The sequence below is a fragment of the Salmo trutta genome, chromosome 15 (assembly GCF_901001165.1).
Source record: "Salmo trutta chromosome 15, fSalTru1.1, whole genome shotgun sequence".
NCBI classification, from domain to species: domain Eukaryota; kingdom Metazoa; phylum Chordata; class Actinopteri; order Salmoniformes; family Salmonidae; genus Salmo; species Salmo trutta.
Window position 1 is genome coordinate 42,846,329 of NC_042971.1, and position 23,402 is coordinate 42,869,730.

General features: G+C 43.4%; 1 protein-coding gene across 1 annotated transcript in view; it reads right to left on the bottom strand.

Moving 5' to 3' along the window:
- The window catches only part of LOC115149109 (RNA-binding protein Musashi homolog 2-like), a 256,896-nt gene that overhangs the window by 63,781 nt on the left and 169,713 nt on the right, over window positions 1–23,402 (bottom strand). Inside the window, exon 5 of the mRNA XM_029691634.1 lies at window positions 6,193–6,364. Coding sequence (XP_029547494.1) covers window positions 6,193–6,364 — 172 coding nt within the window. The remainder of the gene's footprint in view (window positions 1–6,192; window positions 6,365–23,402) is intronic.

Sequence of the window (23,402 nt, forward strand, 5' to 3'; positions counted from 1 at the left end):
GGGGACCAACTCCATATTAATGCCCATGATTTTGGATTGAGTTGTTCAACGAGCAGGTATCCACAAACTTTTGGTAATTTAGTGTACTTTCCCCAAAACATTCTCAATATATATATATATACTGCTCAAAAAAATAAAGGGAACACTTAAACAACACATCCTAGATCTGAATGAAAGAAATAATCTTATTAATTACTTTTTTCTTTACATAGTTGAATGTGCTGACAACAAAATCACACAAAAATAATCAATGGAAATCCAATTTATCAACCCGGGGAGGTCTGGATTTGGAGTCACACTCAAAATTAAAGTGGAAAACCACACTACAGGCTGATCCAACTTTGATGTAATGTCCTTAAAACAAGTCAAAATGAGGCTCAGTAGTGTGTGGCCTCCACGTGCCTGTATGACCTCCCTACAACGCCTGGGCATGCTCCTGATGAGGTGGCGGATGGTCTCCTGAGGGATCTCCTCCCAGACCTGGACTAAAGCATCCGCCAACTCCTGGACAGTCTGTGGTGCAACGTGGCGTTGGTGGATGGAGCGAGACATGATGTCCTAGATGTGCTCAATTGGATTCAGGTCTGGGGAATGGGCGGGCCAGTCCATAGCATCAATGCCTTCCTCTTGCAGGAACTGCTGACACACTCCAGCCACATGAGGTCTAGCATTATCTTGCATTAGGAGGAACCCAGGGCCAACCGCACCAGCATATGGTCTCACAAGGGGTCTGAGGATCTCATCTCGGTACCTAATGGCAGTCAGGCTACCTCTGGCGAGCACATGGAGGGCTATGCGGCCCCCCAAAGAAATGCCACCCCACACCATGACTGACCCACCGCCAAACCGGTCATGCTGGAGTATGTTGCAGGCAGCAGAATGTTCTCCACGGCGTCTCCAGACTCTGTCACGTCTGTCACGTGCTCAGTGTGAACCTGCTTTCATCTGTGAAGAGCACAGGGCGCCAGTGGGGAAATTACCAATCTTGGTGTTCTCTGGCAAATGCCAAACGTCCTGCACGGTGTTGGGTTGTAAGCACAACTCCCACCTGTGGACGTCCGGCCCTCATACCACCTCATGGAGTCTGTTTCTGACCATTTGAGCAGACACATGCACATTTGTGGCCTGCTGGAGGTCATTTTGCAGGGCTCTGGCAGTGCTCCTCCTGCTCCTCCTTGCACAAAGGCGGAGGTAGCGGTCCTGCTGCTGGGTTGTTGCCCTCCTACGGCCTCCTCCACGTGTCCTGATGTACTGGCCTGTCTCCTGGTAGCACCTCCATGCTCTGGACACTACGCTGACAGACACAGCAAACCTTCTTGCCACAGCTCGCATTGATGTGCCATCCTGGTTGAGCTGCACTACCTGAGCCACTTGTGTGGGTTGTAGACTCCGTCTCATGCTACCACTAGAGTGAAAGCACCGCCAGCATTCAAAAGTGACCAAAACATCAGCCAGGAAGCATAGGAACTGAGAAGTGGTCTGTAGTCCCTACCTGCAGAACCACTCCTTTATTGGGGATGTCTTGCTAATTGCCTATAATTTCCACCTGTTGTCTATTCCATTTGCACAACAGCATGTGAAATTTATTGTCAATCAGTGTTGCTTCCTAAGTGGACAGTTTGATTTCACAGAAGTGTGATTGACTTGGAGTTACATTGTGTTGTTTAAGTGTTCCCTTTATTTTTTTGAGCAGAGTATATATATATATATATATTCTGATGTTATTTAAGCATTGAAATGGACTCAGAACATCACATTTCATTGTTTATCTATGAACAATTCTAATGTTAAGACTGAAAAACAAAACTAAATCTAAAACCAGGAAAAATGTAACTGAGAACATAATTTGGCAAAATATAAAACAGGGCAAAATGTATATTTTTATAGGGGCCCCCTTAGAGTTGTTTATTAACCATTTTAACATGTATATTGACAGAAAACAGTACACTACTTTCTCTTGTACACTAAGAACCTGGGGAAGAGTTGCAGGGGAGAGGAGAAGAATGTTCCTATTTGAAAGCTAGACAGAAAATGAGTAGCTTGCAACATAAAATGTTTTTTGAAGTAGCTCTCATGCTAGAAAAGGTTGGAGACCCCTGATTTAGACTGTGCATGTAGAAAACACCATCACCAAAAAATTGTGATTGAACCAACCACATGGAGTTCGGTAAAAGCCCTAAAAGGGAATAGCTAAGATATTTTAGCCAGTGTGTGTGTGTCTGTGTTTGACCTGGGCCTCCTGCTGCAGTGCGGTAGGTAGGTAACTGTGTGCTGACTATCCCAGCAGAGAGTTAAATAAGGCACATCTACATGCCGGGAGTGGGGGGGGGGGGGGGTCAGGAGCTGGTATTTAAAGGGCATGGCGTGAATACTGTTCTGTGGCGTTCTGTTGACACTGGGGCCGCTGGCGCAGGACATGGGGAGGGCTACAGCACATCAGGAGCATACAGAGCAGCCACAGCCATGTGCCCATAGACAGAAAGAAAGAAAACCTTACTCACACACACACTCTCTCTCATACACACACTCCAGCATCAGAGTGCCACACTCTCAGACACATTCACAGACAGACATTCAAACAGGACACATCCAGTTGAAGTCGGAAGTTGACATACACCTTAGCCAAATACATTTAAACTCAGTTTTTCACAATTGAACACACAATTTCACAACTGTGTTCAGTCACCCCAATAAGCAGACTGCATGTGTGTATATGCAATGTGTCATTGTTAAGAAATGTGGGGGCAAGCATTTACGCACATACAGATGCTGTGTCTTAATTTGATCATCTTGTTGCAGTAATTTTCCTGCACAGCAGGAAATGGAAATGCGTAGTATATTCATTAGTGATGTTTGGCCAATACCGATATCCGATATTGTCCTTGCTAAAAATAATTATACTGATAACCGATATTAAAAATGTTTGTGGCCTTTCAAGCATTCTAGTACAGTTAAATAGTTAACACACACACATGGACGCAGCAGTCTAAGCCACTGCATCTCAGTGCAAGAGACGTCACTACAGTCCCTGATTTGAATCCAGGCTGTATCACATCCAGCCGTGATTGGGAGTCCCATAGGGCGGCTGGGGTAGGCCGTCATTGTAAATAAGAATTTGTTCTTAACTGACTTGCCTAGTTAAATAAAGGTTACACACACACACCACACTGACCAAAAAGTTATTTTGTTGGCATTTATGTTTGTCCCCATTACCAGTAAAACATAACCAAAACCTATTTCTTACTTTCTCACTTACTTGCTGTGCTGTTTAGTTGTTCATTTGTTCAGTCGTTTCATTCTCAACAAGGATTTCATCATACATGTCAAGCAGTGAAGTTTCAGCTCTGTCTGTCCGTGGCCTCTCTTCCTGTCTGCATCGATATAGCGGTCCTGCATCAAGCATGATGGCGACACAGTAAAGAGAGAATGCCACCGAATCGCTTGTTCACAGTCTGTGTCGGCAGTTTTGTTGAGCAGGCGTTTCAATGCCATGACAGAGGGTATCATGTCTGCTGCAGGTCCAGTTGATGAGCTTATTTCTCCAGTCAGTTGTTCGAATGGAGCTAGCTAGTGTGTTCATGTTTCCAAGTTTCAAACATGTTCTCAAATGCCATTGAAATGGCAGCAGCGGTATGACAACCAGCGCATTCATGAGCATGCAATACAACTTCCCTCAGTACGAAATCCTCAATGACCCACTGTGCTGTCAGACTCAGCATGCTCATGGGGCTGATATCGCTGGCCTAAATGTCAGTTGTGAAGCTAATAGCTGTGACACTATTACTGTGTAACTCCGGTAGGGCAACATCTAAAAAATAGCGCACTTGGTAGTGTGTACCGGTGCTCGACCAGTTGGCGAAAGCCAACATAACCCATGACAGAGAACAGTTGATTGTCAAGGGCAATGAATTATCTTGGCATTAATAGATTTCACCTTTGAAACTCTTTCAAATGACTCCTCGATTTGTTGACTGCTTGATCCACACAGCAGACATTGTGGGCTAGGTTAGGAATGCTGTGCTGCACGTGTAGTGCAACATTTTATGTGGTGTCATTACGTCATGTACCTACATTATATAGGTATGCACGTTAGCTTTGACATCGGTTTTGCACATTGGCGTTAGACTAGACATCGGGCCGATGTCGATGTTGGCATTTTTAGCTAATATTGGTCGATTCTGATATTTTCAGATATATCATGCATCCCTAATATTCATGCTTAAAAAGGCTTCTAAAGTGTGTAATTTCCACTTTAAAATGTCAGACTTGATTTGCCCTACCAAAAAATGTAGCTACCACTAAGAAAAATGTCCATTAATTATAATCCACATGTAACGCTCGTCATTGAAGGGGGCCCAAAACGCAGCGGGTAAAGTGCTCATCCTCTTATTTATTAAAGAAAACACTTAATCAATACAAAATGAACGACGAAAACAGTCCAGTAAGGTGCATAGACTATACTAGAAACAACCACCCACAAAACCCAGTGAAAACAAACACAACTAAATACGGCCTCCAATTAGAGACAACAACAACCAGCTGCCTCTAATTGGAGGTCATTGACAACACTCACATAGAACTACAAAAGCTAGATAAACATAGAAATAAGAAAACTAGAACCTAAACCCACAATACCCAACCACAAAACAAACACCCCCTACCACGCCCTGACCAACTACAATGACAAATAACCCCTTTTACTGGCCAGGATGTGACACCACATAACAATTCACATTTCCTGTTGCTACAGTATTATTTTCCTGCTGTGTGAAACTAGGTCTAATTAAGATATGGCATCTGTACATAAACACACAAAGGGGTTTTTAACTAGGGGGATCTGAGTCTGAGAAGACAGAAGACAAAAATAGGGAGGAGAAGAGAAGGAGTAGAGGAGAAGAAGGGGGAGAACTCATTACTCTGGCGTGTTGAACCTAGCGTCTCCGCCGCCCGCCATCTCAGTAAATAAAGGCTGTAAATAAAGGCTGTCAGTGGATCTGGCCCCGGGGCTGCTTCCAGGCCCTCTTATTTGCGTTATTAATATGCATGCTAATGTACCTATTTTATGGTTCAACAGTTCTGATTCACTTTAAAATCAATTATCCATCTGGTACACCCATACTTTGCCCAGGTTCAAATGTGTATTAATTTCAGCAAACATACATCGGGCACAACACAATAAAGATAAATGGCTAGATTAGGTGCAGTAAACAAAGGAACTAGGGACAGGATTTAATGAGATTTGGCGTATAAGAACCTTACAGTTAAATAATGAGGCCAGCTCTGGGGTTTTTCCAAATGCAAATTATACAAAGGAATGTTTCGCTGTCCTGCTTTTTCCAATTTCATTTAGATAAGAGTGTCTCCAAATAAGTCGGCAGTTAATATTCTCACATGAGCACTCCGCCGCCTCCTCAGCCCACTTCTCCCTCTGGAGCACACTGTTTTCCCCCTCCTCCACAGTGACGCATTGATCCGTAATAAGTTCTGAAAAGTTCACTGCGCTTGTTTAATAGTTCAAAGTGAAGAAATCTGGACGGGGAACTACGGTGCTGACAGAACCATTTACGGGGTGTTACCTTCACTTTTACCATCAGTAAAATCAGTCTGATATCAGTGTCATGCCCTCAGCAACCCCGCTGAGAGGTGAGGTATATAGATATATATATATATAGAGAGAGAGATGGATGGATGGGGAGCTGAATGGTGATGAGGGAGAGGAGAGGACAGAAGAGATAAAGCCACAGCTGGCTCCCTACAGATGATGCCCCCCCCCCCATGACACCCCTCTGTGTCCCCGTCATTACCCACTGCAGGAGTTACACAGACGGAGTGATGAATCCATCATTTTACATTACCCCAATTTTCCTCCTAATTTATCCTGATAATGTGGTGCCCTGCTCCCTACGCCCAGGGCCACCTGGGACTCACCAGAGCCAGAAAAATAGACCACTTGTGGCCACAGAAACAGCACACCTTGGAATAGCTCAATGAGGAGCACCACCCAGTTAATCTGAGTACCCTTTCCGCTATCTCACCAAGACATTAGTTAGACTCCACTTATATCACCAGCACATTGGTTTCCATCTAATACCATAAGGTCTAGCAATCCAAAAACCAATGCTTTGGCCAATTCATCTATGGAGACCTTTAATAGCACAGCTGTTGAAGAGTGAGTGTTAGGGAGTGTGTTACCGTGTGGGACTGAGTAGTGTGCTGGACTGTGCTGGAGTAGTGTTGGTCCATACTCACTCAGCATGCCCATCCCCAGCATGAAGGCGTCCATGGTGTAGGGCAGGCCCCTGGCCCTTCCTCGCGTGCCTGGTGGGAACATCACCTCCTTGGGCTGGGCCTTCTTACATTCTACCTGTGGACACAGTGGAAAACATCAGTCCTACTGGCCCCATGGAGGAAGAAGGATGGGACTAGACAGGACATAACCAGATTCCAGTAGCTCACAGAAAAACAATGTTGCTTTTCTCTAAACAGCTGAAGTTTGTGTGTCTGAGGAAAAATCATGTTTGTACTGCACTGAGACAAAGGTCAATTCTCCAGAGTATTTCATTGCCTTGTGAAACTACTGGTGCATCATAACAGTTACAGAAGAGCCTCCCAAAACAATTAAGTCTCAATTAAAGGCTGACTGCACTTCCTGATTTGGCCTCATGTTAGATTTGGTTCATTAAGAAATGCTAGCGGCCATGACTGAATTCAAACTTGAGTTGGTTTTGGGGTGTGGTTTGATGCCAGTGTCTCTTGTGTGTGTTCGCAGGTGGGAAGAGTTCGCCAAATTATTCTGCCAATTAGCTTCAGCCTGCTGGTGTGCAACCGTGGTAAAGTTGACTTAGGCGCTGGACAACGTGACCGGCAACATTTTTAATTACCGGACATTCATATGCATTGGGGTGTCCACCCACGGTGCTCAAAATCCCATTTAGATTATTGTAATTCAATTTAACAGAATAGAAATTAGCCTGTAAAATTGTAATAAAATAAAGTAGAACAATGTTCTTATACCAACATGACAGGTTTTATTGAAAAGCAAAACATTGCCCGTTGCGTCTTCATCCCTGCTATAAATCATGAATGAATATCATTTAAAAAAGAAAAACACATTAAGCCTTGAAGAACAAGTCGCCTACACAGTAATAAAACACAACTTGAAAATATCATATTTGTATACCATCATTTGCAAATGACCTGTCCTATAGGCTATTTGTATGAACATTTAAATTAATAAACAAGACACAACTGTTTTCAAATACAATCTAGGCCTCTCTAATTTAATTTAGCTTAGGCATAAACATTTTAATTAGGCCCAATAAATAACAAAACCTGGCTGTCTACGAAGACCAGGGCCGGCCGGTCATGGCTAGAAGGGATCCAGCTTTTCCTAGCAGGTTAGAACTTACCCAGCAGGTTAGGGTAATTAACATAGCAGGTTAGGAGAATTAACATAGCAGGTTAGAACTTACCCAGCAGGTTAGGGTAATTAACATAGCAGGTTAGGAGAATTAACATAGCAGGTTAGGGTAATTAACATAGCAGGTTAGAACTTACCCAGCAGGTTAGGGTAATTAACATAGCAGGTTAGAACTTACGCAGCAGGTTAGGGTAATTAACATAGCAGGTTAGAACTTACCCAGCAGGTTAGGGTAATTAACATAGCAGGTTAGAACTTACCCAGCAGGTTAGGGTAATTAACATAGCAGGTTAGAACTTACGCAGCAGGTTAGGGTAATTAACATAGCAGGTTAGAACTTACCCAGCAGGTTAGGGTAATTAACATAGCAGGTTAGAACTTACCCAGCAGGTTAGGGTAATTAACATAGCAGGTTAGAACTTACCCAGCAGGTTAGGGTAATTAACATAGCAGGTTAGAACTTACCCAGCAGGTTAGGGTAATTAACATAGCAGGTTAGAACTTACCCAGCAGGTTAGGGTAATTAACATAGCAGGTTAGAACTTACGCAGCAGGTTAGGGTAATTAACATAGCAGGTTAGAACTTACGCAGCAGGTTAGGGTAATTAACATAGCAGGTTAGGAGAATTAGGTTCAAGTTAGGAAAAGGGTTCCGGTTAGCTAAAATGCTAAAAATATATTTTGTTAATTTGACAAAAGCTGGAACCCTTCTAGCCATGACTGGACTGGCCCGCCCCACTCCCCATTCCCGCTGCGATTCAGCACCATAGGACTGGAAAGAGGACACTTTAGGCAGCCACAAAATGAAGAAATTATCAAACTAATGTTTGACAATCAAATTCGATATGAAATAAACAAAATCGGTTAAGGCTGGTTCATTGAGAGAAAGAATATTTTACAATGATCCAGCACAATGCATTTATGAAAGCACAAATTATATCTCACTCTTTTTACAGTTCTACTGGTTGATAATACATGTTTATGTCATTTGAACTATTGTGGGGTCGTGACTAGTGTCATGTGTGATTTACGTGGCTTATTGATAACAACTCTGTTTCCTACTATAGGTAGTTGATTGCCTAGTGATTGCAACATTGTAACTCTCCGATATGAATAGTTGACAACAATGTTTCGTTTCCAAGTGCTACTGAATAAGCTCAACTGAAATGCACCAATTGTGCATGATACATATCATTACTCTACTCTATTCTATCAATCCATTCCAAATCTTTATACAATACATGACACAGGGGCGGCATATGTTGATCTGGCCTAGGCCTGAAGAACACAATCATTTGCCTCTAATTTACCTGTGTTTGCAACGGACCTTGGCCTGCTCAAAGTGAGCTGCTGCTGTTGGGAGTCAAAACTGTCCAAATCCTTGGAGCAGCTTGAGATGTGCATCAGCCTAGTTACTTTGTCATCAAGAAGGCGCCTTCTTGAGGCCATCTTTACTCTGTTTTGGAGAAAGAATCCCCTCTTGGCAATAATCAACACAATGCAAATGAGACAATATTTTCATGTTGCACAACAATGATGATACAGCCTACAAGGAAGAGGTCAGAGACCTGGCAGTGTGTTGCCAGGACAACAACCTCTCCCTCAACTTCAGCAAGACAAAGGAGCTGATCGTGGATTACTGGAAACGAGCACGGCACCATCCACATCGACGGGCCTGTTGTGGAACAGGTCGAGACCTTCAAGTTCCTCGGTTTCCACATCACCAACAAACTATCATGGTCCACACACATCAACACAGTCGAAAAGAGGGTACGACAACGCCTCTTCCCCCTCAGGAGGCTGAAAAGAGTTGGCATGGGCCCTCAGATCCTCAAAAAGTTCTACAGCTGCACCAGTAAGAGCACCTTGACAAGCTTCATCACCGCTTAGTATGGAAACTGTTTGGCATCCGACCGCAAGGCGCTACAGAGGGTAGCGTATACGGCCCAGTACATCGCCGAGCTCCCATCCATACAGGTCCTCTATACCAGGCGGTGTCAGAGGAAGGCCCTAAAAATTGCCAAAGACTCAACCAAGTCATAGACTGTTCTCTCTGCTACTGCACGGCAAGCGGTACCGGTGTACCAAGTCTGGAACCAACAGGACCCGGAACAGCTTCTACCCTCAAGCTATAAGATTAGTTCATCAATCTATAAATTTATTTCAGGGTTTTACACACTTCTAACCTGGCAAAGGAGTGCACAGGGGTGTCAGGTAAATTCACAGGGGGCTCATTTATACCTTTAACCTTTTCAAATAAACTGCCTGCATCTAGAAAATGCTGATTTAAGGCTTTCAGAATATAAATTCTCTCAGTTACAATCTGTGTGTCGACCAACAATTGTTTGGGAAGCTGTGTATCTTCTTTGCACTCCAAACCCTTCACTACTTGCCATCATTTGGAGGGAATATTTACATTTTCCGAAGTAGATTTAAGGTAGTGGTCTGCTTTCAGTTTTTGGGTCATAGCAACACCCAGAGTTCGAAGAAAATGCTAATTCAACATCAGGGATTAATTAAATTCTATTCCATTCAATGCAAAATAAAAACCTTGAATATCAAACTGCTTCCAGTTTCTTTTTGTAATGACACGTGAAGATCGCTTATGAATTGTGCCATCTCTCACACAGGCAATAGCACAGTGATCACTTATGTCATTTGCAAAAGTACCAGAAGCATTAAAACGATGAGGAGTATTGGTTAAGACCAAATGAATCCTAGAGGATTTCAGAGGATACTTTATATTCAACCTAGTTACACTGTTGACAATCTGAGTGAGATTATAGGTATTCCATAGAATCTTGAGTTGATCAGAGCTAGATGTTAACCAGTCCTGATTCAGATCACCCATCAGGACAAACTCAGAATTGACATGCTGTGATAACAATTCAAAAATAACATCCAGAGAGCCAGCAGTAGCAGATAGAGGTCTATAACAACAAGATACAACAATATTTAAAGATGAGCCTAGATTTAGGGTCAAAGACAGATATTCAAATTGCTTAGGTTTAGTAACAGAAGTCAAAACGACCCTCACAAACTTGTCTTTTACGTATACAGCAACACCACCAGATTTACGATCTGCACTAAAAACATTGTAACCATTTATGCCAATATTTTTGTCTGTAATAGATTTTTTGAGACAGGTTTTAGAAAGCATAAATACGTCAGGGTCGGCAGTTTTTATCCATATATTCACAAAATCAAGCTTTGGCAGAAGACTTCTTACATTCATATGCAGAAACTTCATGCCACTCTGACTACTTAATTGGGCAGGGGTAAAAATGTCAGGACCTGGGTTAGACTGCACATTTCCTGCAAATCGGGGGTTACAGCATTTGGATTTACAGACAGCACTTGAACGACAATCCACAGTCACGCCACATATTTCAGGAGATGTGTAAAGTCCAGAGACATGGTTAAGTACAAGAGAACAGTCCTGACATGTAAGCGCAAGAGTCCCATTTCTCCCATGTTGTTTGGGAGAAATGTGCAGAGTTCTCGCGTGCATTTACAAAGCAAGCGTGTGGTTTCTCCCAAGGCACAAGAGGGAAACAGTCATATATTTCCTTATCCACAGAGCAACGGGCTCTAAAAGTATCGCCAACATTGTTAAAGCCAAGGGTAGACAACAGCAAAATGAGCAACAGCAGCATGTTCGTTTCTTGCTCTATCAATTAATTAACATGAGCGAAAACACAGCACTAAGAGCATACAAAGTTAACAGAACAATCTAAGATATGTAACCAACACAACTCTCAACACTAATATTAAATGAGCTACAATTTCATATAAAAGTGTTCCTAAATAATAATACAAACACAGAAAGAACCACTAATCAAATAGTCCAACAGCCGATCAGTAAAAAGTTGTGTATGAGTATGATTTAGGGAGAGCGAGAGCGAGAGCGGCGGGGGCACCTGTACCAGACTGGGAGAGACAGACCAGGGCTGAAGAGAGGCCCTCAACTAGGCAGACATCCAGGGCTGAAGAGGGGCCCTCAACTAGGCAGACATCCAGGGTTGAAGAGAGGCCCTCAACTAGGCAGACATCCAGGGCTGAAGAGGAGCCCTCAACTAGGCAGACATCCAGGGCTGAAGAGGAGCCCTCAACTAGGCAGACATCCAGGGCTGAAGAGGAGCCCTCAACTAGGCAAGCCTGGCCTGCTGAGGAGTGACGGACTCCATCCTAGCTGGAGGGGTGCTCTCATCTTATCTACGAACATAGACAGGGCTCTAACTCCTCTAGCTCCACAATGAAATAGGGTGCAGGCCAGGCAACAGGCTGTTAGCCAGCCTGCCAGCTTAGTGGAGTCTGCCACTAGCACAGTTAGCGTAGTCAGCTCAGCTTTCCCCATTGAGACCGTGTCTGTGCCTCGATCTTGGTTGGGCAAAATTAAAAATGGCGGTGTTCGCTTCAGTAATCTTACTAGTATAAAGACCTCCTCCATTCCTGCCATTATTGAAAGAGATTGTGATACTTCACATCTCAAAATTGGGTTACTTAATGTTAGATCCCTCACTTCCAAGGCAGTTATAGTCAATGAACTAATCACTGATCATAATCTTGATGTGATTGGCCTGACTGAAACATGGCTTAAGCCTGATGAATTTACTGTGTAAATAAATGAGGCCTCACCCCCTGGTTACACTAGTGACCAAACCCCCCGTGCATCCGGCAAAGGCGGAGGTGTTGCTAACATTTACGATAGCAAATTTCAATTTACAAAAAAAAAAACAATGACGTTTTCGTCTTTTGAGCTTCTAGTCATGAAATCTATGCAGCCTACTCAATCACTTTTTATAGCTACTGTTTACAGGCCTCCTGGGCCATATGCAGTGTTCCTTACTGAGTTCCCTGAATTCCTATCGGATCTTGTAGTCATAGCAGATAATATTCTAATTTTTGGTGACTTTAACATTCACATGGAAAAGTCCACAGACCCACTCCAAAAGGCTTTCGGAGCCATCATCGACTCAGTGGGTTTTGTCCAACATGTCTCTGGACCTACTCACTGCCACAGTCATACTCTGGACCTAGTTTTGTCCCATGGAATAAATGTTGTGGATCTTAATGTTTTTCCTCATAATCCTGGATTATCGGACCACCATTTTATTGCGTTTACAATTGCAACAAATAATCTGCTCAGACCCCAACCAAGGAAGATTAAAAGTCGTGCTATAAATTCTCAGACAACCCAAAGATTCCTTGATGCCCTTCCAGACTCCCTCTGCCTACCCAAGGACGTCAGAGGACAAGAATCAGTTAACCACCTAACCGAGGAACTCAATTCAACCTTGCACAATACCCTAGATGCAGTTGCACCCCTAAAAATTAAAAACATCTGTCATAAGAAACTAGCTCCCTGGTATACAGAAAATACACGAGCTCTGAAGCAAGCTTCCAGAATTCCTCCAGGGCTTCATTGTCCAGAGTCTGCACAACTCTGCCAGGACCTTGGCTCAAGGGAGATATTAAAGTGTTTTAGTACTATATCTCTTGACACAATGATGAAAATAATCATGGCCTCCAAACCCTCAAGCTGCATACTGGACCCTATTCCAACTAAACTACTGAAAGAGCTGCTTCCTGTGCTTGGCCCTCCTATGTTGAACATAATAAACGGCTCTCTATCCACCGGATGTGTACCAAGCTCACTAAAAGTGGCAGTAATAAAGCCTCTCTTGAAAAAGCCGAATCTTGACCCAGAAATTATAAAAAACTATCGGCCTATATCGAATCTTCCATTCCTCTCAAAAATTTTTGAAAAAGTTGTTGCGCAGCAACTCACTGCCTTCCTGAAGACAAACAATATATACGAAACGCTTCAGTCTGGTTTTAGACCCCATCATAGCACTGAGACTGCACTTGTGAAGGTGGTAAATGACCTTTTAATGACGTCAGACCGAGGCTCTGCATCTGTCCTCGTGCTCCTAGATCTTAGTGCCGCTTTTGATACCATCGATCACCACATTCTTTTGGAGAGATTGGAAACCCAAATTGGTCTACATGGACAAGTTCTGGCCTGGTTTAGATCTTATCTGTCGGAAAGATATCAGTTTGTCTCTGTGAATGGTTCGTCCTCTGACAAATCAATTGTAAATTTCGGTGTTCCTCAAGGTTCCGTTCTAGGACCACTATTGTTTTCACTATATATTTTACCTCTTGGGGATGTCATTCGAAAACATAATGTTAAATTTCACTGCTATGCGGACGACACACAGCTGTACATTTCAATGAAACATGGTGAAGCCCCAAAATTGCCCTCGCTAGAAGCCTGTGTTTCAGACATAAGGAAGTGGATGGCTGCAAATGTTCTACTTTTAAACTCGGACAAAACAGAGATGCTTGTCCTAGGTCCCAAGAAACAAAGAGATCTTCTGTTGAATCTGACAATTAATCTGGATGGTTGTACAGTCGTCTCAAATAAAACTGTGAAGGACCTCGGCGTTACTCTGGACCCTGATCTCTCTTTTGAAGAACATATCAAGACTGCTTCAAGGACAGCTTTTTTCCATCTACGTAACATTGCAAAAATCAGAAACTTTCTGTCCAAAAATGACGCAGAAAAATTAATCCATGCTTTTGTTACTTCTAGGCTCGACTACTGCAATGCTCTACTTTCCGGCTACCCGGATAAAGCACTAAACAAACTTCAGTTAGTGCTAAATACGGCTGCTAGAATCCTGACTAGAACCAAAAAATTTGATCATATTACTCCAGTGTTAGCTTCCCTACACTGGCTTCCTGTTAAGGCAAGGGCTGATTTCAAGGTTTTACTGCTAACCTACAAAGCATTACATGGGCTTGCTCCTACCTATCTTTCCGATTTGGTCCCGCCGTACATACCTCCACGTACGCTACGGTCACAAGACGCAGGCCTCCTAATTGTCCCTAGAATTTCTAAGCAAACGGCTGGAGGTAGGGCTTTCTCCTATAGAGCTCCATTTTTATGGAATGGTCTGCCTACCCATGTGAGAGACGCAGACTCAGTCTCAACCTTTAAGTCTTTACTGAAGACTTATCTCTTCAGTAGGTCCTATGATTAAGTATAGTCTGGCCCAGGAGTGTGAAGGTGAACGGAAAGGCTGGAGCAACGAACCGCCCTTGCTGTCTCTGCCTTGTCGGTTCCCCTCTTCCCACTGGGATTCTCTGCCTCTAACCCTTTTACAGGGGCTGAGTCACTGACTTACTGGTGTTCTTCCATGCCGTCCATGGGAGGGGTGCGTCACTTGAGTAGGTTGAGCCACTGACGTGGTCTTCCTGTCTGGGTTGGCGCCCCCCCCTTGGGTTGTGCCGTGGCGGACATCTTTGTGGGCTATACTCGGCCTTGTCTTCGGACGGTAAGTTGGTGGTTGTAGATATCCCTCTAGTGGTGTGGGGGCTGTGCTTTGGCAAAGTGGGTGGGGTTATATCCTGCCTGTTTGGCCCTGTCCGGGGGTATCATCGGATGGGGCCACAGTGTCTTCTGATCCCTCCTGTCTCAGCCTCCAGTATTTATGCTGCAGTAGTTTATGTGTCGGGGGGCTAGGGTCAGTCTGTTACATCTGGAGTATTCTCTTGTCTTATCCGGTGTCCTGTGTGAATGTAAATATGCTCTCTCTAATTCTCTCTTTCTTTCTTTCTTTCTTTCTCTCGGAGGACCTGAGCCCTAGGACTACCTGGCATGATGACTCCTTGCTGTCCCCAGTCCACCTGGCCATGCTGCTGCTCCAGTTTCAACTGTTCTGCCTGCGGCTACGGAACCCTGACCTGTTCACCGGACGTGCTTGTTGCACCCTCGACAATTACTATGATTATTATTATTTGACCATGCTGGTCATTTACGAACATTTTAACATCTTGACCATGTTCTGTTATAATATCCACCCGGCACAGCCAGAAGAGGACTGGCCACCCCTCATAGCCTGGTTCCTCTCTAGGTTTCTTCCTAGGTTTTTGGCCTTTCTCAGGAGTTTTTCCTAGGGAGTTTTTCCCAGCCACCGTGCTTCTTTCACATGCATTGCTTGCTGTTTGGGGTTTTAGGCTGGGTTTCTGTACAGCACTTTGAGATTTCAGCTGATGTACGAAGGGCTATATAAATAAATTTGATTTGATTTGATTTGATTTAGGCAGACATCCAGGGCTGAAGAGGGGCCCTCAACTAGGCAGACATCCAGGGTTGAAGAAAGGCCCTCAACTAGGCAGACATCCAGGGTTGAAGAAAGGCCCTCAACTAGGCAGACATCCAGAGCGACAATAGATGATAAAATAACCGTGGGTCGAAAACAAAACCATGACGGTAAGCAGCCCTGCTCATCAACTTGGTACTTGTACCCAGTGTATATAGCCAAGTTATCGTTACTCATTGTGTATTTATTCCTTGTGTTCTTTTTCTATTTTTTCTACTAGAAATTTGGAGCTATTGGAATTTTCTACATATTGTCCCATGTACATTGTGTAATTTACCGATGGTCCCTAACTAGCCCCATAGATATCCAAAGTCTACCCAGATTTACCACGGGCCTGTGATTGGGTCGTGTGCAGTTGCACTTTATGATTGCTTTTGTGCTGCCAGCTGTGGGTATGTGGGCAGAGTTGAAACAAACCCAACCTTCATTTACGTTGTGATGCAGTCACAGCTATAAGACTCACAAAATGTTGTTTTGGATCAGACTGACTTTATGAATAAAATCATACTATTTTAACTTTGTAGTAAATTTTGACAGTAGAATACATGTTTCTGACTCATATCGATGGCACACAGGCTGTTTTCTAAATGAGAAATTGGCTTTTAAAATGACTTCCTGTAGCCACGTCCTATTATGCAATACCATAGTCACCTGTTTATCAGCACCACTAAAAAAGCACCCTCTAGTGGTGAGGCTTCATATCGATTCTAACCCTGGCAAGGGCATCTTATCATTCAGGAATAGTCTGACCGAGGAATAGGGAGGAGAAAGAATCCCCCACCACGACTTCCACACAAACACTTTAGACAGCCCCCATCATCGCAGTCAGTGAATACTTTTGTTTTTCTGTCATTTTATTCAAATTATTGTCAAGGAAAGAGTAAGATAGAAAGAGACAGCCCATTCCACCTGGAGCGTGTTCTCTCCCTCTCTCTCTCCTGCCATCTCCTCTCTGCTTTCATACACACTTTGTTTTACCCTCTTAAGACTGACATGACAGAGTACAAATGTTTACATACACACACATACATATATATATACACATATACATATATGTATGTATGTGTGTGTGTGTGTGTGTGTGTGTGTGTGTGTGTGTGTGTGTGTGTGTGTGTATGTATGTATGTATGTATGTATGTATGTATGCATGCATGTATGTATGTATATATATATATATATATATACACACACATACATACATACACACACACACACACACATACATACATACATACATACATCTCATATACAGTTGGAGTCATTAAAACTCATTTTTCAAATATTCCACAAATTTCTTGTTAACAAACTATAGTTTTGGCAAGTCGGTTAGGACATCTACTTTGCGCATGACACAAGTAATTTTTCCAAAAATTGTTTACAGACAGATTATTTCACTTATAATTCACTGTATCACAATTCCAGTGGGTCAGAAGTTTACATACACTAAGTTAACTGTGCCTTTGAACAGCTTGGAAAATTCCAGAAAAATATGTCATGGCTTTAGAAGCTTCCGATAGGCTAGTTGACATCATTTGAGTCAATTGGAGGTGAACCTGTGGATGTATTTCAACACCTACCTTCAAACTCAGTGCCTCTTTGCTTGACATCGTGGGAAAATCAAAAGAAACCAGCCAAGACCTCAGAAAATAAATTGTAGACCTCCACAAGTCTGGTTCATCCTTGGGAGCAATTTCCAAATGCCTGAAGGTACCACGTTCATCTGTACAAACAATAGTACGCAAGTATAAACACCATGGGACCACGCAGCCGGCATACCGCTCAGGAAGGAGACGCATTCTGTCTCCTAGAGATGAACGTACTTTGGCACGAAAAGTGCAAATCAATCCCAGAACAACAGCAAAGGACCTTGTGAAGATGCTGGAGGAAACAGGTACAAAAGTATCTATATCCACAATAAAACGAGTCCTATATCGACATAACTTGAAAGGCCGCTCAGCAAGGAAGAAGCCACTGCTCAAAAACCGCCATAAAAAATCCAGACTGCGGTTTTCAACTGCACATGGGGACAAAGATCGTACTTTTTGGAGAAATGTGCTCTGGTCCGATGAAACAAAAATAGAACTGTTTGGTCATAATGACCATCGTTATGTTTGGAGGAAAAAGGGGGAGGCTTGCAAGCCGAAGAACATCATCCCAACCGTGAAGCACGGGGGTGGCAGCAGCATGTTGTGGGGGTGCTTTGTTGTAGGAGGGACTGGTGCACTTCACAAAATAAATGGCATCATGAGGGAGGAAAATTATGTGGATATATTGAAGCAACATCTCAAGACATCAGTCAGGAAGTTAAAGCTTGGTCGCAAATGGGTCTTCCAAATAAACAATGACCCCAAGCATACTTCCAAAGTTGTGGCAAAACGGCTTAAGGACAACACAGTCAAGGTATTGGAGTGGCTAACACAAAGCCCTGACCTCAATTCTAAAGAAAATTTCTGGGCAGAACTGAAAAAGCGTGTGCAAGCAAGGAGGCCTACAAACCTGACTCAGTTACACCAGCTCTGTCAGGAGGAATGTGACAAAATTAACCCAACTTAACAAGTTAAACAATTTAAAGGCAATGCTACCAAATACTAATTGAGTGTATGTAAACTTCTGACCCACTGGGAATGTGATGAAAGAAATAAAAGCTGAAATAAATCATTCTCTCTACTATTATTCTGACATTTCACATTCTTAAAATAAAGTGGTGACGCTAACTGACCTAAGACTGGGAATTTTTACGAGGATTAAATGTCAGGAATTGTGAAAAACTGAGTTTAAATGTATTTGGCTAAGGTGTATGTAAACTTACGACTTCAACTGTACAGAGCATACACAGCATATTGTCACGGTCGTCGTAATGGATGGACCAAGGCGCAGCGGGTACGTGAATGCTAATTTTTATTCATCCAAAACAAACACGATAAACTGCCAACAAAACAGTCTTGTAGGCAACACACAGCAATACAAGAAACAATCTCCCACAAACCCCAAAACAAACATACTCCTAATTATAGGACCTTCAATCAGAGGCAACGATAGACAGCTGCCTCCAACTGGAGGCCCCAACACCAATTAGCAAAATATAGAAATACAAACGACTAGACAGAACATAGAAATAAACTAACATAGAACAATAACCAAAAACCCCGCAATACATACATCTAACACCCCTCTATATACACAACCACCCCGAACCATATAAAACAAATACCCCCTGCCACGTCCTGACCAAACTCAAATAACAAATAACCCCTTCACTGGTCAGGACGTGACATATATAGCATATTTAGACCTGTCACATCTCTGATATCCATACTGTAGGAGGAGGATATGTATATCAGCAGGAGATGTGACAGGTCTAAATATGCTATATATATATACGTCAATAGTGAAGAGGCGACTCCAAGATGCTGGCCTTCTAGGCAGAGTTCAGTCCAGTGTCTGTGTCCTTTTGCCCATCTTAATCTTTTATTGTTATTGGCCGGTCTGAGATATGGCTTTTTCTTTGCAACTCTGCCTAGAAGGCCAGCATTCCGGAGTCGCCTCTTCATTGTTGAAGTTGAGACCGGTGTTTTGCGGGTACTATTTAATGAAGCTGCCAGTTGAGGAATTGTGAGGCGTTTGTTTCTCAAACTAGACACTCTAATGTACTTGTCCTCTTGCTCAGTTGTGCCCCCGGGCCTCCCACTCCTCTTTCTATTCTGGTTAGAGCCAGTTTGCGCTGTTCTATGAAGGGAGTAGTACACAGCGTTGTACGAGATCTTCAGTTTCTTGGCAATTTCTCGCATGGAATAGCATTCATTTCAGGAAGCCTAGTGGTTAGAGCGTTGGACTAGTAACCGAAAGGTTGCAAGATCGAATCCCCGAGCTGACAAGGTAAAAATCTGTTGTTCTGCCCCTGAACAAGGCAGTTAACCCACTGTTCCTAGGCCGTTATTGAAAATAAGAATTTGTTCTTAACTGACTTGCCTAGTTAAATAATGGTAAAATGTAAAAAAAAAAAAAAAAGATAATTCTCAGAACAAGAATAGACTGATGAGTTTCAGAAGAAAGGTCTTTGTTTCTGGCCATTTTGAGCCTGTAATCGAACCCACAAATACTGATGCTCCAGATACTCAACTAGTCTAAAGAAGGCCAGTTTTATCGCTTCTTTAATTATGACAACAGTTTTCAGCTGTGCTAACATAATTGCAAAAGGGTTTTCTAATGATCAGTTAGCCTTTTCAAATGATAAACTTGGATTAGCTAACACAACGTGCCATTGGAACACAGGAGTGATGGTTGCTGATAATGGGCCTCTGTACGCCTATGTAGATTATTCCATTAAAAATCAGCCGTTTCCAGCTACAATAGTCATTTACAACATTAACAATGTCTACACTGTACTTCTGATCAATTTGATGTTATTTTAATGGCCAAAAAATCTGCTTTTCTTTCAAAAACAAGGACATTTCTAAGTGACCCCAAACTTTTGAACGGTAGTGTATATGTAAACATATGTATATGTACTGTATGTCAACACCACTGAGAGAAATACATCAAGTGCTCTCGCTAAAGAATTTGAATGCAGACATATCTGCATAGACATATAAAAACATGAGACCACACAAATACATCCACACACACACACACGCACACGCACAAACTCCGAAACTTTACAATCTCATCCATCCTTCAGAGAGGAGCAGCTGGGGTAAACAGAGCAGGACCTGTCTAGGAGGGGTGTATGTGGTGGTGGTTGTAGTGGTGGGGGAGGGATCAGAACAGAAATAACATTCCACTCTGACAGACTGATAGGGAAAAGGAGATGGGGGGGGGGGGGGAGGTTTTCATCCACCCCAGTGAGAAAGTCATCTCTAGCTTTATCCTATTTACCACACATCTATCTGAGCTTTAGAAATATACAGCAGCGTGCATATCTGTGTGAGTGGCTGGGCTGACAGAGCTGGCGTGTCTGTGCCGTTTGTCTATCGCCTGCTCTTCTCTTTGGTAGGCCGAGCCTGTTCACTACGCCGCACAATCTGTCTGCTCCACTGCCTGCCTGGGCTCTAGGCCTGTCCATCTGTTTGTCTGTCTGCCTCCTGGCTTCGTGTCTACCCTAAAGCCTCAGCTTTAACAGGGTCTCCCGCTCTCTGCTGCTTTTCACATTCACATGCATGTCATCCTGCCCACTGCTCAAGACAAGCTGCTTCTCCTGTTGGGTTGGATACCACAGCACAGTGCAGGTAAACCCCAGCATCCATACAAATGACCAGGGCTGCACCTCTGCTCTGACAGGCTCCAGGTAAATATCACTACTCCTCCACTGATCCTCCAATGTAGAAACAGCCTGGTATTATACAGAGTTATTATACAGTGTGAGTTGCTGAGTTAGAATAAAGGTTGCCAGTGCCTAAGTGTGAAGGCTGCTGTGTTACAATGATAATTGTGGTGATCAAGTGTGAGAGGTTGCTGTGTTTGAATTAGCGCTGTGCTGTACAAGTGTGAAGGCTCGCTATCTCCAGAGAAGTTGCCGTGTAAGACCACTAAGATCTGTGGCTGTTGGAGGGCCAACCGCTTAAAGAAAGCAGAGGCAACTGAAACACACTGTCCCTTCGTTTGCTGAAAAACTCTTTGTAGCTGTCACAGGGCTCCTGTCCTCTTGGCTAGCAACGCCGCTCCGTGCTCTCAGCCCCATTGTGCCTCTACACTTTCTACCCTGCGAGAGCGTCAATTTTCAGACTGCCATCATTTTCCAATCAAAGCAAATGGGAGGTTAAATACCTGTAACGTGTGGGATGGGGTGAGCAGAGCAGGAGAGTGCAGTAGCAGCCTAATTGTCATGGAATGACCTACTGAGTGAAGATGAACCAGGCGGGACAAATAGGACCATTAAAAGTCTCTACACACTGACTGGTGCTCACACACCTACACACACTTCCTGTCCAATAGGGAACTAGGTGGCTGGGTGGTGTTTAGCTGGATAGCAGCTCAGGAACAAGCACAGGAAGTGCCTGGTAAAGATAGATAGCATAGCAGTTAGAGCGTTGGGCAAGTAACCAAAAAAAACGCTAGTTTGAATCCCTGAGCCAACAAGGTGGACAATCTGCTGATGTGCCCTCGAGAAAAGCACTTAAACCCTAATTACTCCAGGGTTGCTGTTGATAATGGCTGACCCTGGCCGTGACCCCACTGTCTGAGGGTGTCTCAGGGGTAGTTGGTAAATGAAGAAAAACACATTTCCAATTAATACACACTTGTACATGTGTGAAATAGGACAAATATAAGCACCCACCAAATTGTAGTTGTAATTAAGTACACTCCCCTCCCCACTGGCTCCAGTCCCTCCACCACCATACATACTACACTGCCCACTGTCACATCCACGTTGCTGGGCCATCCACCAACCACATGGGCTGGGTGGGGGTGAATCCCCTGGCTGGCTGTGTGAGTCAGTCAGGACTGGTTGGAGTGTGTCAGTAATTCAGGGGGATAGCTCTCCTCTCCTGCCGTCTGTAAAAAATGAGCCAGGAGCTTGGCGGTGAGTGTGCGAAGGCTGTCACACACAGAAAGACATGGGGATGAGACGGGCCATGGGAAGAGTTCACTACTCAGACCTCAGACTCTCAATCAGGCTCCCTCAGAGCATCCTCTTCCCTCCTGAACACACACATGTATTAGTAAGCATCACCATCTCTAAAACACAGCTGACTCCATGCCAGACTGAGAGGGCAGGATTTAGCCAGCGGTCGTGACCTTCACAATTCATCTCTCATTCACATTAACCTTGTGAGTGTTGTGGGGTGGTGTATGGGCGTGTCAGCTCTGTATCAGCCCTGTATCAGGCCTCTATCTAGCCTGCAGCCATGCTTTCCACTGGGATGCACTACAGAGTGGATTATATCTACTTAACAGAGCTAGCACGCTGGAGAAAGGAAACGGCATGAATCATCCACTATAGCCTTCCAAGTCCCAGCTGAACAGTAAAAAGCAGTGATGGTGTGAAAATGCCAGTCAGCTGAGTGATGCCAAGCCTCTGGGCACAGGGCATGGGATTATTCACTTATGAAAAATGAGCTCACAGCCATAAGACTGCTGAATATTGACAATGAAGGTTGTTTAAAAGGGTGAAATGACTTATAACTCAGTGCAAACATCATCACACTTTAAGAGGGTCGATTCAGGACATTGACATTTTTCATTTACTTCTTAGTAATTTAGCATGCACTCTTATCCAGAGCGACTTACAATTAGTGCATTCATCTTAAAATAGGTGGGACAACCACATCTCACAGTCATAGTAATTACATTTTTCTTCAATAAAGTAGCTATTAGCAAAGTCAGAGCTAGTAAAAACAAAAGTCAAGTGCAAGTGTTAGTTCACGAAAGGAATAGTTTTTTGTTTTGGTGGGGTGCTGTAGGATTATTTAAGATACATGGTTAGCAGATGTTAATGCGAGTGTAGCGATGTACTCTATACCATCTACTACATCTTGCCTATGCCGTTCGGCCATCGCTCATTCATATATTTTTATGTACATATTCTTATTCATTCCTTTACACTTGTGTGTATAAGGTATTTGTTGTGAAATTGTTAGGTTAGATTACTTGTTAGATATTACTGCATGGTCGGAACTAGAAGCACAAGCATTTCGCTACACTCGCATTAACATCTGCTAACCATGTGTATGTGACCAATAAAATTTGATTTGATTTGATAATCTTTGAAGAGGTAGGGTTTCAGACGTTTTTGTAAGATGGGCAGGGACTCTGCTGTCCCAGCTTCAGGGGGAAACGCGTTCCACCATTAGGATGGCAGAACAGAGAAAAGT